General features: G+C 36.6%; 1 protein-coding gene across 8 annotated transcripts in view; it reads left to right on the forward strand.

Annotated features, from left to right (window-relative positions):
* The window catches only part of EHBP1 (EH domain binding protein 1), a 350,719-nt gene extending 333,253 nt beyond the window's left edge, over positions 1–17,466 (forward strand). For 3 of the 8 annotated variants that reach the window (XM_064268639.1, XM_064268637.1, XM_064268638.1), the window contains 4 exons: positions 8,441–8,540; positions 9,675–9,748; positions 16,034–16,148; positions 16,362–17,462. In XM_064268639.1, coding sequence (XP_064124709.1) covers positions 8,441–8,540; positions 9,675–9,748; positions 16,034–16,148; positions 16,362–16,452 — 380 coding nt within the window. In that variant the 3' untranslated portion in view covers positions 16,453–17,462. Of the gene's footprint in view, positions 1–8,440; positions 8,541–9,674; positions 9,749–16,033; positions 16,149–16,361 lie in introns of all 8 variants that reach the window. The other 5 variants (XM_064268640.1, XM_064268643.1, XM_064268644.1 and 2 more) reach the window with 4 other exon arrangements.
* Positions 17,467–17,873: the final 407 nt, after the last annotated feature.

Raw genomic sequence — 17,873 nt, forward strand, 5'->3', positions numbered from 1 at the left:
ACTGTGCTAAGAACTTTACATGGATTTTCTCACTTATTTCCTATAACAACCATATGAAGCAAGTAATATGATTGTCCTTATCATACAGAGATGGGGAAACTGAGCTTTAGACAGATTAACTAATTAGTTTAAGGTCAAGGGATTCAGATAATTTTTTAAAAACTATATTGGGTATAGATTCAGCGTTCACTTTGTTTGCGTCGTATTCAGAATGACTGACCTAACCAGTCACGGAAACGATAAATAGTGTTGTTGTTGTTAGGTGCCGTCGAGTCAATTCCAATTCATAGCAACCCTGTGCACAACAGAACGAAACACTGCCCGGCCCTGTGCCATCCTTACAATCGTTGTTATGCTTGAGCTCATTGTTGGCAGCCACTGTGTCAATCCACCTCGTTGAGGGTCTTCCTCTTTTCCGCTGACCCTCTACTCTGCCAAGCATGATGTCCTCCTCCAGGGATTGATCCTTCCTGACAACATGTCCAAAGTATGTAAGACGCAGTCTCACCATCCTTGCTTCTAAGGACCATTCTAGCTGTACTTCTAAGACAGATAGACAATTATATATTATGTTTGACCCAATCAGAATTTATAATCTTATCCACAGGAGTTCCTTAGAATTAATGCAAACAACATTCATAAAGGTGGTCCTTAATTTACAAGAAGTATTTATTCTAAAGTTCATTTATAAAATCAGGTATTTTTCTGTAAAATACTTAAATTATGGATCAGGTCACCAGGGCACCTTACAAAAAGACTGTCACGTGTACCTATGTCCTCAAAAATAGATGAATCCTCATTTTCCCAGTGAGATCTCCCTCGAAATTTCATCTATGTGAATATATAAAAAAACCCAGTGCCATCGAGCTGATTCAATGTATAGAAGTTAGAAATACCTGTTGTAATATTTTGTTTAATTTAGCTAGATATACGTACAAGTAGTCTATTCCATTTTTATCAGGAGGGATCAGTCCCTGGAGAAGGACATCATGCTTGGTAAAGCACGGGGTCAGCAAAAAAAAGAAAGACCCCAACGAGATGTATTGACACAATGGCTGCAACAATGGGCTCAAGTATAATGATTGTGAGGATGGCGCAGGACTGGGCAGCGTTTCATTCTGTTGTACACAGGATCGCTATAAGTTGGAACCGACTCGACGGCACCTAACAACAACAACACATACAAGGAGTCCTGGTGGTGTCGTGGTTACATGCTTGGCTGCTAACTGAAAGGTCAGCGGTTCACACCCACCAGCAGCTCCACAGGAGAAGTATAGGACAGTCTGCTTCTGTAAAGATTACTACCTAGGAAGTCGTATTGGGCAGTTCTACTCTGTCCTATAGGATTGCTATGAGTCGGAATAGACTTGACGGCAAAAGGTTGGGGTTTACACATACGTGCATACACATTTAAAATCACATGTCTTGAAATACATTAATCTAGAAATAATGCTTTTCTCCACTCTCACTTTTCAAGAAGTAATTTTATTAACCTCATCTTCATTTGGGCATTAATGTCTGTCACTTATATAGCTACTTTTGGGGTCATTCCCATGACACGGCTGTGAAAAGGCTCTTGGACAGGGAGGGGTGGAGAGGAATCGACCAGATGCAGTCCAAACAAAGGGGGCTTCAGGAGAGGGGAGAACTAGCAGGCATAACCATCTTCTGTAACGGTAGCTCACAATTGAAGTTTTCCCCCCACTGGAGGATGCCTAATTGATTCTCCAAGTAGTCTGTTCCACTGAATGATGCCTGTAAAAGCCACTTGCTATATTTTCCCCTATTTCAGAAAATATATTAAATGTACTTTAAAAAATAAATACAGTTTTGGAGTTCTGAGTGTTACAACTTGAGCAAAGTACCTCTCTCTACATAGTCAATATAGCAATGCATCAATGCATCACTTGAAATGTGGATCAAATTAATAGAGGTGCTTAGCCCTGGAAAGTTATGGGTGCAACCCCATCACATATATAACTTTAAAAAATACTAAACTGTGAATAAATATAAAGAATTTCATCAGGTATGTTTCCCATGGTAACTACTTCAAAGCTTTATTTATTTGTTTGTTTTATTTATTGAAGCTAACACTGACCCTTAAAGCATAAAAAATAACTGTTCAGACCCTATTAAGGAGTTGGGACAAGAAAACTGCTGTTAATTTCCAACGTTAGAAATAGCTTCTTCTTATGTGGAAGTTTATTGAGAAAGAATTTTGGTGACATCATCTATGCCCCCTCCTATAGGAAGTGCATGCACAGAAGTCTGTTAAATGTTACCTGGAGAGAGATGTTCCCCAAATCCACCCCCGTTCCATTTTAGGGGATGGGTAAATAAAAGGTGTGTTTGCGAGAGTGCGTGTTAGGTTTTATTTTACTTCAACAAAAGGAAACAGGATTTTCCCCAGAGTTTATACTCTATGCTATAACAAATATATCATGCTAAGCGAATAGTGTTAAGACAATTATTGCTGAAAACATCAGAAAGATTATGAGATTCTCTTTTTATATTGATTGCTATTTGAGATTATTCTTAGAATAGAAACATCAGTCATGTGCTCATATAGTATAATTTATTTTCATAGTATCAGCCCATTTCTTGAGGTTAAAATATTTTCTAAAACCAGAGCACTGGAGTCCTGTTATAATGCTGGCTAGTAGAAGCGACTTCTCCATGACCCTACGTAACTGCAGTAAATGCATCTTTCTTGTCCGTTACATAAATCTAGCAAATTTCAGTGCCTGTGCTTTAAAATATGTTTCTCCAGTGCCAGTTAGTTGAGCACCTTCATGTGTCTCTCTGTTGTAATACATTACATCTTTCGAAGGTCAACGTATTCTTATAAGTACAGCAATGAAGACAACTTGTAATGGCAGCTTTTTTGTTGTTATGTTTGGTTTTGCTGTGTTGTGTCCTTTGAGAGCTGTATGTGATCACTAGTCAGCCTTCCCTGCTCTGGGGTTATGGCAAGATTTCAGCATCCTTGAATATTTTCATGGGGGAAAATGTTGAATTTGTCCATGCATGTAACAGCAAGATATGTGTTTTTAATGTCTTTCCCATTGCATTCATCTTCTGTTGAGCTAAAATTTTATTGTTTCATATTTTGCATTTTTACAAAAATTCAATATCTGAAATACGTCTTTCTAAACAGAGTCAGTTTATGGTGAAAGGTTAATTAGTAGACACTTAAAAAATATGATTCATAACGTAAGGTATTTTTGCATCACTTTTATGCGTTTGAAAACTTACATTGAAACACTGCCTCTGGAAAAAAAAAAAAAAAAAAAGAAACTGCATACAGATTCCTGGATGAGTGAATGAATTCTTGAATGAAATAAAAATCTTAACTTGAAATCACCTTTTTTTTAAGAGCTGGAACAGCAAAGTGCTTTCTGTGGTCAGCTACCACTTACTTGGTATTGATGGTCTGTGTCATCCTGTGCATTGTGTGGCTTTTTATTAAGTGGCTTTTGTTAACTATGGGATAGGAAGAATAGTTGGAAGTCATACTTACAGATTGCTGCTTTTCCTGCCGTTCTAATTATCCTTGATTATTTAGTAATTTTTATGAACCCTTCTTCAACTACAATAATTGATTAAAAGAAAAACTGACATTGAGATTGTGATGTCAGAAAAGACATCCTGGAGGCAAAATAACAACAGAAGCCTTTGAGGAAACAAAATGGAAAAAAATATTACCAGAGATTGTGTTACTCAATACTTCAAAAGTGAAGGCGAAGACCACTTAAATCTTACTTATCATGCCTGTATTGGCAGTGTATTTAGTAAACACAGGTACTTATTTTAATTATCGTATAACAACCCAGCCATGCTTTCACATTTTAGTAACTGTATATTTTAGAACTGTAGTACTTTGTCTTTTTTTTTTTTTTTTTAACTCCAAAATGGTCTTCAACAGTATATGTCTTGAATATATCAGTTCATGAGACTGGAAAAACATTGAGGATTTCAAAAAGTATCAGTATTGGCTCGAAGGTGACAAAAGTATGCTTGTAATGACAAATTAAAGATAATTTTGAAAGAAAGGTAGTTAGCCAGGTGAGGTTAAACAAGGTAAAATGATTTACGGCCATTTTGTAAAATAATGACAGTCTTCATTTTAAGCGACATTGTAAAGTACTTTATTCTGAGATTAGGTATTGTGGCAGAAGCTAAAAGTGCCTTTTTCCTAACAGTGCCAGAATACAACCTCCTTTTCTTTTTGCGCTAACAAGACTGCTTTACCACAGCGGCCCACTCTAAGTAATTAAATCAATCCTTTGTACTTACCGTATTCTCCTCTAGTGACGGTACTAGATCTGATTATATGCTTCATGCATATTCAAAGTACCGCACTGACAGCTCTTTAATGAGCTCTTACTTAATCAGTATGAACAATGTTCATCTTGTTCTTTTTTTCCTCATGCATTAGAGCTAGGAACAGTTGGGAAAAATGAAACATCCAGCATTCATTTGAAAAATATATTGTACTTTGAAAAGTGTCTAAGCTGAGGAAGTTGCATTCTGCCCTTTAAAAGTCTGATGGACAAATTGGATTACTAGTATTGGATTAAATAACAAATGGTTAGAGGAGAAATGAGAAAAGCTCACTGTGATCACAGGCTTTAATATTTTTTGTTACTCATAAAGCTAAAGGGGCCTTTAACCAGTTATTAAAGTCAGGATTAATTTGTAATGGTTCAACTTACTGGCTTTTTGAAGCTTTTCAAATTTAAAAATTTTAAATCCCTAAAACAATAGTGTAATCATGTATTAGGAGAAAATTTAATTTTTTTATCACTAGGCTAAGTATAGATTTCCATCATTGTATACTATCTCAGAGAAGGATTTAGGGATACAGAATTGATTTATCCTCAAATATGTTTTTTCATTTAATTTATATAACATTGTTGCCCCTGAATAACATGTCTTTAAATATTTCCTATTGTTAGGCTTATCTATTTCCTTGAAACATTTGTATTATTAGTCATATCCTAACAATTAGGAGAGAGAGATCTTTTATTCTTACCTAGAAATCATAGGCAAGAGTTAAACTGAAAATAACACAGTACCACATCAATATTGTTATTCTCAAGGAAGCAGTCTTTCATTGAAGAAAATGATGCTAATTTAAGAGTAGGCTGGTTGCTTCTAGTGTCGCCTGAAAGCTTCAATTATAGGTTAAGTTAAACTCAAAACAAAGTTTTAATATGTCTGTATTTTTAGAAGCCACTTGGGTTATAAACACAAGAATTAAGTCTTTAATCAGAAAATAAAATATCATAAAATCTACACCTATTAATATTGCCCACATGTGTCATTTCACTGATCAAAAAGGCCTTCACCAGGGTACAATTGGCCTTTTTCCAAATTGCAAGCTTTTTCTCAGCTTTTTCTTTTTACTCTTTCTTCTTTTGTTGCTACCCAGGGATTTGTGCCTATCGCAGCCTATATCACATGACCAGTGTCAAGACATCACATGGGCCAAAGTGAATACAAAACCAGCTACCCTAAAAGAGAGATTAAAAATACTGTAAAACAATAAAGTCTTTTGTTCAGACTCTAAAAGAATCTACCCTAAGTCTGCTTCAAACCATTTAACAGCATTTAATGAAGGCATATATACTAACTCTTCTCCCTGGTGGTGGACAACAGAAACGCATTTTACAGGGATGCTCTGAAGTACATGTTTAATCTTTTATGCAGAGATCAGCTCTTTATATTTTATTTTCATTCTAAAAATATCTTCTTCAAATTTCTATTACTGTGTAAATAAAATAGTTAAATAGGTTATGGTACTCCCATAATGTATGCAGGCACTAAAAAGAATGAGATAGATCTACAGATGGCATGAAAAAAGCAAATCATAGGGCAATATATAATATGATCTAACTTATGAAAGAAGTTACGAGAAACCTGTATGTGTCTGTAGATAATGTGTGTACACGTGTGATAGGCATAACTACGTGTGTGGTCTGAAAGGAGATACTTCTAGAAAGCAGGGGGACTTGGGAAGGGTGAGGTTGGTGAAAGAGAACTTTTTACTCCATTATTGTTTGAGTTTTTTTAAATGGACTTGTAGTGTATTTGAAATTTAAAAGAGATGTTGTCGTCGTTAGTTACCGTTAAGTCAGTTACGACACATGGTGACCACAGGTGTTCAGAGTAGAACTCCTTCGTAGAGTTTTCAAGGTCGTGCTCTTCTGGAAGCAGATTGCCAGGTCTTACTTCTGAGAAGCCTCTGGGTGGGTTTGAACTGCCAACCTTTAAGTTAGTAGTCCAGCGTTTAACCACTCGTACCACCTAGGAACTCCCTTAAAAGAAAATACCTTGTTTGAAAAAGAAAACTTAAGGAATAGTAGTCTTAGCTGGGATATTTAATTTCTTATTAGATATTTAAGTTACTCCTGTGGATCCTATATGGACTTTGGACTGAAGATTAAATAATGGCCTAGCAAAGCGATAAACCCATCGTGGGTTTAAAAAAAAAAAAAAGCCAAAGAACTTTAAATTTGACTACATACAATTTGACAGGAGAAGGAACAAGGTGAGGAAAGTTAAGATTTTTCTTGACTATGACTGTGGCCTACTTTTACATGAACAATACCAAATATATGCTATATGCTATTATAATCCTTGATATACCTAAGATATACTGGCTGGGGGGCGGGGGGGCGGAGAGACTGGGTTAAAGATGATGATGGAATGGGTGTTAGCGATAAAGAATTTTAAATACATCCTGTATGTAATCATTAACTTCATGATCTAAATTTCAGACAGCTTAGGTCATTTGTTCAAATATTTTCTGATTTAGTGATCATTATTATGTTTGTTGTAATATGTTTTTTCACAGATAGCTATAGGGTTTTGTTTTTGTTTGGGTTTGGTTTTTTTTGTAGCCTGGTCACGGTCAATACATTTAATAATTTGCTAAGTGGTTTCCCCTTTTAGGAAACGCTGGTGGTGTAGTGGTTAAGTGCTACCGCTGCTAACCAAGAGGTTGGCAGTTCGAATCCACCAGGCATTCCTTGGAAACTCTATGGGGGCAGTTCTACTGTGTTCTGTAGGGTCGCTGTAAGTCGGAATCAACTCAATGACAGTAGGTTTTGTTTGGGTTTTCCCCGTTAGCAATGATGGGTTTCAGCATGGTATACAGGTTTCCCCCGCTATCCTGTGAAACCTTTCATAAACCGAAATGGCGTAAAACATAGACGAAATTATCGTTAATTTACATGGGAAAATTTGTTTAATATTCCCAGACCCAAAAAACAACCTACCAAATCATACCAAATAACATATAAAACCTAAAATTACACTAACATCAATCCACTCAAGCAGCAGACCTTCCATTTTATCCATTACTGGATGCCCAACTAAAAGAGAGACCACTTTGTCACTAGCAGAACCAATAGTAACTTGGACAGCTTTCAGGGATCTCTCTGCTTGTGACTGGTACGAATGGTGGACACAGGCAAGTTCAACGCATGCACAATGTCTTTATTTTGTTCGCCATGATCGAAACAATTACGTCCAGTTCTATGTTAAGCGTGCGAGCTTTCTTAGGCTTTTCTGATACCTTAGGACACATCTTGCTAATGCATGCACAAAATAAATCGAGATAAAGCACAGATGCTCACAGACACAGTTCCAACCTATGGCGGCTTGATGCTGAGTGTAGTTCCCAGGGAACGAGCTTGGAGACGCCACTCTCACTGCTCGAGGTGTGCTGCCTCTTTAAGGGCTTGCCGCAAAACAAACACTGAACGCTATTTCCACTTTTTGCTTTTTTCATAAAACCGAAAATCGTCTTCAGATTTCTTTCAGTTAGCGAAAACAGGTACTAATGTAGGCCCTTCCTAAAAGCAATGTGGCATAAAGTCAACTTTGGACAAGTGGGGCTACCTCTAAACCTTTACTTTTGGGAAGGAAAAGAAGAAAAAAAGCAAGTTGTTACAAGTGGAAGCTTTCACACAATCTCTGGACTTTTCTGATCTTCCGGCTAGTCTTATAATTCTCATAATGATTTTTTAATGTTTTTTTTTTTCTTTTTTTTTTTTATTGTGACCATATGTCTGTCAGCGCCAGGAGTTCCTCATTGAAACATAATAACAAGTCAGCCTCTGGGGAGGATTTAAAAGGTGGAGCACTTTGTTTACTGTACTTAGTGTTAATATGGTCTGTAGGTATGTAAAGGGGTTCTGAAATGTACATGCTCAATAATAGCAGCTTTGGAAGATTGGCTTATGAGTTTTTAAATACTGATTTCTTTTTCAGGCCTTGGACTTTAATCTTATGTTATTATAAACAGTTTAATATGTACTATTGGGGCAGCTAAAACAGTATTTTTTAAGTTAAAAAAAAAAAGACTTGTACTACACCTTTTATTTGGCTTGTAAGTGTCCTATAATAATAGATAAATTTTCCTGAATTTTAGGAAGGAACACAGAAGAAGAAGAAGCCATGATGCAGGAATGGTTTATGTTAGTTAATAAAAAAAATGCCTTAATAAGGAGAATGAACCAGCTCTCTCTTCTGTAAGTACTTACTTACCACTATGCTTGTTTGTCCTATGATACTGCTGAATCTTAGGCTTTTGTTATTGCTTTCTTTGGGGCTTCATATTTATTAGGTTTAATTTTTTTCTTTCCTTGGGGTTTATAGTATGTTTTATATAAAAATAAAAAAATAATAGACAACTGATTTTTATCTGAACTGTAAGAATTTTCAAATGGAGTGATAGACACTTGAAAAAGAAATGTGTTTATTATACTGAAGGCCAAAGAATATAAAAAATTTTGTGTTTAAGAAATAACCCACTTTTGCAAAACAGGAAGTTTGGGTTATATTGAGAGTTAGAGGGAATGAGAAATAAAACTGAAGTTCATTTAACGCCAAATTGTAAGCTAAAAAATAATTAACTCTAAGGACAAAAGTACATTTGTATTCTTCTGGTGATGCTACCCTAAATTTTGGAATAAAACATTAATGACTTAAACAAAAGTGACCTTTTTAGTATTGGAAGAATGACAATAAAATGGAGTCTAGACCAACTGTAAGCATTCTTTATCTTTAGCATTTAGTTCGCTATAGGACTTAATGCTTGTTCCTTTCTGCTCACTAGCAGCGTTCTTACAGTGTGCCACCTAGTGTGGGGATGAGTGGGCTTACAGGTTTTATTTTAGTGAAAAACTCTTATTTTTGTAACTTCTGCCACGCCTGAACTCGATGAGACAGGAAGAAGCACAAAACTTAAGGTCTTTAATTGTCTCTTTTTTTGTTAAATTTGCACTGGTAGTAGTACTTCATGCTTCTTGTATTTCACATGAAGTTTTGGATAAAAGAGTGTTTGTTATGAATTATGAGAAATATTTTACAAAAGAGCCTTATACCTGGCACTTAATACAAGAAGCATTGAAAAATGAGACTACTTGTACACAGATTAAAATACACCTCTGTGCAATTCAGAACTGAAGGAGGAAAATAAGTAGTACTAGTAAATATTCTACCTGGGAAAGGTTTTAGGTTTGTGTATCATTTATTTGGAGTGGCTTAAAGTTAAAGAGAAAAGTCAGTTATGAGTCCTAAAATCAATGTAACCTAAAGGTTCTTTTAAGTGTTTAATGATTTAGTAATTAGCATATTGATGAACTTTTGCAACTCTTGCCTAGGGAAAAAGAACATGACTTAGAACGACGGTATGAGCTGCTGAACCGGGAATTGCGTGCAATGCTAGCCATCGAAGGTAAGAAATGCTAAAGTGGGGTGAGGTATGCAAGGTGTCGGTTGTCAAAGAGATTTAAAGAGTGTAATACACATCTGGTCTCACCAGGTTTTGTCTGAGTAGGGACCTACAGCAATTGCAAATAAATGCCTTAAAGGCAGAGAAAGCAGTAGCCATATAAATCTAAGGACCCCAATTCAGATAGATAATCATTATATTTGCTATTAAGGACAAAATTATCTGAACTTTTGATTAAGTAAGTTTAAATTTTCAGAAAATGGAAAGTATAAGGGGTTAAAGGATTTAATTGCATTTTACTTATATGTAATTTAAAGTTGCCCCAACTGGGGAGGTTTGAAAAAGATTTATCATTTTGATTTTGCACACTGGGACTCAAAATTTTACCTTAGTATTTCATTGATGTCAACACTGAAGTTAGTCACCAGCAAGTCTACTATAGTTCTTAAGATTACAACTCCTATTAAGTGAATATTCAGACAAAGACTGACATAGGAGATAAATGAAACGCTTTCACACTTTTCATAAAGCTTTCAAATGAATTATATAGTAATCTTTAAACATAGTTCATAATGTTAGTAAACACCAGCTAGCTTAACTATGCATTTACTACATATAATTATTTTTTTTTAATTCTCAGATGTTTTATAATGCTGTTCTTCTTATACCTCTTAGTTGAAAATGTCTTATAGTTCAAAGATGTCTGCTTAAAAGCTAATCCTTTGGGCTCTATAAAGTGGACCTTTTGTCTAATCAATGCAAATTGATTTTCCTATTCTACATTGACCTCTTAACCCATTGACTGTCCATGGTAATTTCGTTCTTCACCTGATAAGGTCCCTGATCCATAATAAGTCAATTGTAATTAGTTTTGAAACTAGAAATTTGGGTTTGTAAGAGAAAGCCACTTGAAGCCTTATATTTTAATAAATATTGTTATCAAATAAAATGCATGCTATTTACCTAAATAGCATAGTTTCATACACTTACAGGAGTTTCATTTTTAAATTACTTTCAAATCCATAGTCTCAATTGATAAATATAACTGACGACATTTTTATACACTCATTTAGAAATCGGATTTACTTTATAAGGCTTCACATAGCTAATTTCCTTTGGGGGCTATCCAGATATATTAACGCATACCATGTGGATAATGACTATAAAATTTGTCAGAATTGTTTAAGAAGTTCTGTGAAATTTGTTATTGAAATAAAGTACCCCAGAATACTAAATGTTGTTTTTCCTCTTGATATAATTTTTATAGTCATGATATGGTCTTTAAAAGAAACTGGAAAGCTAAATAGTCCCTTGAAAATTAGGTATACCAAATACTATACTCATTATATAGTCTTTTCTTTATGGATTCATTATACATTACACTTCAGAGTATTCTTTAAGTTTTTTACCTACCCTGTTATATAAAAAATATAAGACGTTAAATCGTCCCCAAAATACAGCTTGATACAATACAGTTGACAGATACTGGTTCAGTATTATTACCAAATACCGATCTTAAAGGGAGAGTCATGGTACACATATAAAAGATCCAGGCTCATCGGCAATCCTGTCCCTCCCTATGTTCCAGACTTAAATTTTAAACAACCTAACATTTTATCTGCCTGATCATCTCGTACGATAGAAGACAAGTAGAAAATCATATTTTTTGAAAAAGGGGAAAAATGCTTTTCTTTTTAAAAGATCTTTAATACAGTTTTTAGTGTTTTTTTGTTGTTGTTGTTCTGTTTTGCTTTTTAATTAGTATCATTGTCCCATATTTGACTGTGCCTTAAATCTCTCAGCCAGTTTCAGTTGCTGACTGAGGGAAAAAAGCTTTGGGAAAAGGAGCAGCCTGTTGATTACAGGTAAAGACCCTTTCTTGGAGAGAGGCCTGCCCCACTAGCCTGGGCAGTCCGTGAGCTGGGCTGTGTTGCAGAGGTACTGACCACCATCCTGGTGATCAGCTGTGAGGACAGTGTCCTCTGAGCCAACCCACAACCCTGGGAATGGCTACCTATGCAGTCGAATAGCCTTTTGGAGTGTAAAAATACCACAGTAAAACATGTGAATAGGCAACACTGGTTGGTTCTGTTTTGCTTTCCTTTGTTTTAAAGTCCATCCCTCTTTTCTTTACCCGTCCCTTCCACTTAGTAGCCATAAGACGGTTTTAGTAATAAAAAACTGGAATCTTCTCGAGTAAATCTGCTGCTGAAGCCATTCATCAGGAGAAAAGCAGAGAATTTCAATAGCCATAGCACGCTGAGAAAAACACGAACAGCTTGGTTTGAGAGCAAAAAATAATATTCAATACATCCATTCTTCTGAGAATTCATAATCACCTTGGCCTGTGTTTCACCTTTTTTTTTTCCTGAGGTGTTTTTCGTAGCAGGAGTTTCACTCTACTGAGCTAAGTAGGACCCCTCAAGCTAACGAACATCTTTTAGATACTTTTCCTATAGTTTTTTTGTTCCCGATTATTTAATGCCCCCCCCCGGAAAGATAAATTCATTTCTGCACACATTGGGGTGGGCTTTCAGAAAGTGGTGTGTTCATCTTCTGCACAAGAAATGGATCTTCTCTAGGATTTTGTACATCTTGATTTATTCTTGGCTTAGTTTGAAGTGGGTGCTCTTTTAAAAGGATTTATGCAGAGGTTCACTATTTTTGTAGTTATGGTTTATATGATAAGCTTTTTATATTTAAAATCAATATGTAATCCTGTGGAGGAGCTTATCCCCTAAAACCCCATTTGTAAATCTATTTTAGCTTTGTTACACAGCACAGCCACAGCCTTCCATAGATTGATTAGGTGCAGTGCTAGAATCCTATCAAATGGCCTGCTCTGATGATGATGCAAACTCTTTCAGGATTGCTAGTTGACTGGAACTAAAGATAAGACTTGACTGCAATCCCCCAATGTGCTCTTTACAAAACTAGTGTTAATTTTCATCAAAGTGCCAGGCTCGTATATAGTGGCGAGGTTGAAGGTTTACTACAAGAACTTTGGGTCCTTTTTATTAAAGTGTTTATAGGTATTTCTCTTGCCTTTTTTCAAGGTAATTATCAACTTCAGCAAATAAACTGAATCAAGGAATGAATAATTGGCCCTATGTATAAAAAGGAGTTTTTTAAATTAACAAAACAGCTCAGTGCGGATGGACATAAACAGATCTCTTTATTTCAACACATTGGCTCAAATGCAGCATCAAAACTTAATCCTATTTGTTGCAAGAGGATATAGCTTTTATTGCAAAAGTACACTGGAATTTTTAAATTAATCAGAAGCCACATTGTCCTCTGGAACCAAAGTCAGTGTAGCTAGCTAGCTGTGACTGGCATTATAGGTGGGTAGTCCTTTCTTAAAACGCATAACAGGTAACACATCAACTTAACATGCATCTTTCAAAACAACATTACGTCTAGATGAAGCTACTTAAAAAGGGATTTTTAAAATTTAGGGTTGAACATATAACATGAATCTTAATCAGTTTTAAAAGGTAATCTTAAATTTGTTTTTGTAAAAAAAAAATCAAAACATTTTATGTAAATTTCCAAATTAGCACTCAAATATACGTGAATATATGTAATTTATTCCTACTATGAGAAAGCTAATACAAGAAAAAGTACAGTTTTGTGAGAGTGAAATTTACTCTTGGCACATAGCTATTTCCTGTACAGCTGACTAATAATTCATACAGAGATACGAATGTGGTGAGGACAGAATTCCTATGAAAAATCCTACAAATTTATGCTAGAAAGGTTAAATTTGGCTCTGAAATGATGAAAATTACGTAAGTATTCTTAATTAAAAAAAATGTTTGTTATAGTTATGGAAAATGTCATTATTGAGCTAGGAAAAGGTTATTAAAAATTATTAGAAAGTTCAAGGGCTAATAAAGTAAAAGAGTTTTCTCTTTTATCCATACTGTTAAACTCTTGTTTTTTTAATATTAAAAAAATTCTGATATTTCTAATTATTAATGAAAGGCTTAGAAGTGATTGGTCAAGTTCAGAGAAGGAATAACTTAATTAGGCTAAGTATGTGTCTGCTGCTAAATGGTACATTTTTTAAGTCATGTGGTTAAAATTTATGTTGGAAAAAATTATAATTTTCAGTTGAGTTATATTTTTTAAGCGAAAAGTGAAGAAAATTTATTTTGATAAAATTGAAAAGGCTCTTATGACAGTATTTTGAAAATAAAGAATTGTAAATCAAAGCTTGTGATTACAGTGACTTCTTGAGGTTGGAAATGGGATGCTTAATATTCATCAGAGCTGGTCATCGTAATAATTACGGAATTTAGTTACACATCTTTTAAAAATATATCAGGTTTTCCTATGAGTTAGTATTTGTAAAACTACACCAAAAAACAAAATTAGATGAGATGACCTTTAAGATCTTTCCAACCTGAAGAGCCTATTATCTGCTCTGTAGAATGAGGTTGATTGAGAACAAGGACCAGATGAAAAAAAAATTTCTAGCATTCACGACCTCATTTTCACTTAAAACCAAACAATAAAATTGTGAGGGATATGGGTTTTCTTCAGTTTTGCCTTTTATTATTACTTTTAAAATTCTAGAGGAAAAAAAAACTTTCCGTAGTAAGTTTCTTTACTCATCTCCTTGCGTTAGAATGTTTCTTTATAAGAATGTAATGGTGATCCGTTATTTAATGTATTTATTTGTGTGATGTTTTGTAGGTAGTTAATATATGTCCTGTTTTATTTATATGTAGATATGATTTTGAGCTTATAATTAAAGGAACAGTGATAAAATTGAATAAACCATTCTAGCTTTTTGCTGCTATTCTAACCTCTATTGCATGAGGATGCATCTAATTTTTAATTTGTAAATACAAGATAGAATTCCCTCTAGCACCATTTGCTTTCATAAAGCTGCTGAGCAGTTTGCTGTCTTGAATAAATTTTGCTTTGGAGGGGGTCGGGGGGATTTGAACCAGCACATTCTTGTGTGGTTTGTGAAGATTCACATGGTAACCAGTGGTGTGCATTGTTAGGTTTATCTGAATAAGCACCAGCCATGTGAGTTTTAACATGATTGCCCAGGGCAATGGAGAGAGAAGGAGAAACCTGAAAGAATTGCACTCTCCTCTGTTTTTTGGAAAGTGCATTTACTGAGGGAGGGCGCGGGAGGGACACTGCTGGAGTCAGTGACTATGGTTTTTTTTTGCTGTTGTTTTTAAGCTGGTGTCCTGTTTCCTTCTAGGTCCTCATTTGTTCTGCTATCTGCTTCATCATCTACTTCTTCTTTTCATTGTTTACCTTCCTAATGAGGGAGGCGGGGTAGGCTGGGGGTTGATTGACAGCTACAAGCCCTTACAGTCTGGCCAGGGAGCAGTTGGCCTTGGTTTCAAAAGTGCTTTAAATGTTCGATTTGGTCCTGTTTCTATTAAATGAAGCTGCTGCTCATCTTAAGGAAATTATCAGACCAGCAAAGATTAGGAAATACGTTATTGGTGCCTAAAACCTTCCAAAACTGCCTGCACCCATGGAAAAAGCACTGCCCATCGGATTTTCCAACCCTTAACTTGGGCTTTCAAAAAGAAAGATGTAATTTTTCCTTTGCAAAAGTGCTTTGATTTCAAACCACCCAGCAAACGTCTCCAAAAGAAAACTGGCTGTGATGCGATCGAGAGCTGCAGTGTAATATTGCAGAGCAAATTTATTTTTTACTTCAAAGAAAAATGCTAATTAGCCGATTCACTACTTTTAAAGTTATTGTGAAGCATATGGCGCCCAGTGTGAGATACATCCAACTGCTAAAATTGAGCGAAGAGGAAATTAGCGAAGAATGGGCTGTTTGGGTGAGAGTGGGGGTGGGGGAGGAGGCTAGGTTCTCAGGCAGATTCTCTAACCTTTTCAGAATGATTTTATCGCCCTTCTCTGCCTCCCGCCTCCTGATTTTACCCGCTTCCCCTACCTCTAACCCCTGGGCCAACCTCTTCTGGGCCTCAGGCTCCCTCCCCCAGATAGGCTGGACTCAGGTGCTGCGCACCTCCTCCCGGCCACTGGCTCACACCTGGCTTCTTTTGCAGGCTCCAGCCCTGCCGCGCCATCTCCATCTGCAGAAAATATTTAGAAAGTTAGGTTTTAGGGGTATAATCCACACCACGACGGCCCAGCTTCCCAGCACACACTAGCTAATGGATCTTTAAGACAGCTTGCCGAGAAATACAGGGAAACTGAAAAAGGCGGGAAGGGGGCAGGGGCAGGGGCCGGGTGTGCAGAGGCCCTGCTGGTTGGTAACAAGCCTCTGGTCCCGTGCAGACTGGCAGAAGACCGAGGCCCAGAAGCGACGCGAGCAGCTCCTGCTGGATGAGCTGGTGGCCCTGGTGAACAAGCGCGACGCGCTCGTCCGGGACCTGGATGCCCAGGAGAAGCAGTGAGTGGGCTATGGGACCTGGGTCGAGGCCACCTGTGAGTGGATAAGAAGTTTGTGTAAAGTTCAGCCCAAAGGTCCTGGGCGGACAGGGGCAGCCTCCTGTTGGCCCCGAGCTCCCATTCCCGCTGGGACTCCGAATGCGGGGGGGGGGGGGTGCTGCTCTGCCCTTCATGAAGAATAATAATTTTTGTTTCCTGTTTGTCCGACTTCCAGGGCCGAAGAAGAAGACGAACATTTGGAGCGAACTCTAGAGCAAAACAAAGGCAAGATGGCCAAGAAAGAAGAGAAATGTGTTCTTCAGTAGGGCCAGACCGGGACCTCTAGCAACATTTTAGTGTCTTTGGTCCCCAGACCAGAAAAAGTCAAACTCATTGTTGATTTAAAACTTTTAACATTTTGTTTGGCTGGATTGTACTTCTTTACCGCTGCAACCCTTCCCCCCGCCCCTTTCCAGATAATACACAGAACTCCAAAATAGCTCTGATCCCGGATTTGTTTGTGAGTTAAGCATTTCCTTGAAATCATGTGAAACTGATTTGCACTGACACCTTGTAAGTGAATGGTATTGGGGGTGTTCAAAAAACTATTCAAAGAAGGAAAAATACTGTTTCCGTCATTATTTCCCCTCATTTTTTGATGGAAGGGAAATTTGAAAACATTTTTGTTATTGTTGTTGTTAATAGCATAATGACGGTGGGAGGGGGGTAAGAGGGGGATAAGAAAAATGTCATCAATGATTTTTTTCCAGTTCTGCCATATGTAACACTTACTCTGCTACCTAAATTTTATAGTTAGATCATACTCAATCTACTTATTAAACCATGTCTGTTTACCAGTGGGGTTTTCTGCAGTTGTTTTGCATTTCACTATAAGGGTGATAGAGTTCTCCTCCTCAGCTTGCCTCAGAGGACAGTCCTTTAACATAGCCTGAGACAACCTGTGATTTGAACTTGAGCTGTGAGGATGGGACTAATTGACATGCATCAGTTTACAAAGACAGTCTTATCATCCGAGAATGCGCCATCTTTTTCTCTGGATAATTATTTATTACATCTAGCTTGGTTCCTACATTTTATTGCGTCTCACATTGGCTCAAGAATGCTGTTAATATTTATTCTGTGTTGATAGAAGTCTGTCTTGCCACTATGAGTAAATCCCCCAGTTAATATTTTCTTCTCTATCATAGCAATGTCATTTTTTTGTGTGAAAATGGTTATCTGTTTATTTATTACTGAGTCATATATAAATTTTCAATAAAAGCAGAAACTTTCTTACCTTAAACACTGTTGCTACTTTCTTGCAATGAAAACGTGACACTGGTTTGAGTGGAAGTTTGTGTATCCATAAGACTTGCCATGTGGAAAATGGATCTCTGGAACGCAGTGCAGGCTGTATTTGGAGGTGAGTAAGTTTACACCATCCCAAAGGGGCCCTGCTGACATATGAATTCGAATTGAACAGCAATTAGTCATATTTTCTTAAGCAGTGTAAACTATCATCCAGAAAAAGGGTCATCTCTTTTATTAAAGATTGCAGGAAATATGTGATTCCACATCACTGAAAAATGGTAACATCTTGATGAATTTTCCATGTTATTCTTTCAGTTGTTACAGTATTGCACTCCTGTTACTAGGTCTTCTGATAATAGGCAAGTCTGTAGGAGCTGTAAAAGGAAAAGGGTGATTGTAGGGGAAGTGGGGTGGGGTATTGTGTGCAGGTGTGTGT

This window comes from Loxodonta africana, chromosome 15 (genome assembly GCF_030014295.1).
Source record: "Loxodonta africana isolate mLoxAfr1 chromosome 15, mLoxAfr1.hap2, whole genome shotgun sequence".
Lineage (NCBI taxonomy): Eukaryota > Metazoa > Chordata > Mammalia > Proboscidea > Elephantidae > Loxodonta > Loxodonta africana.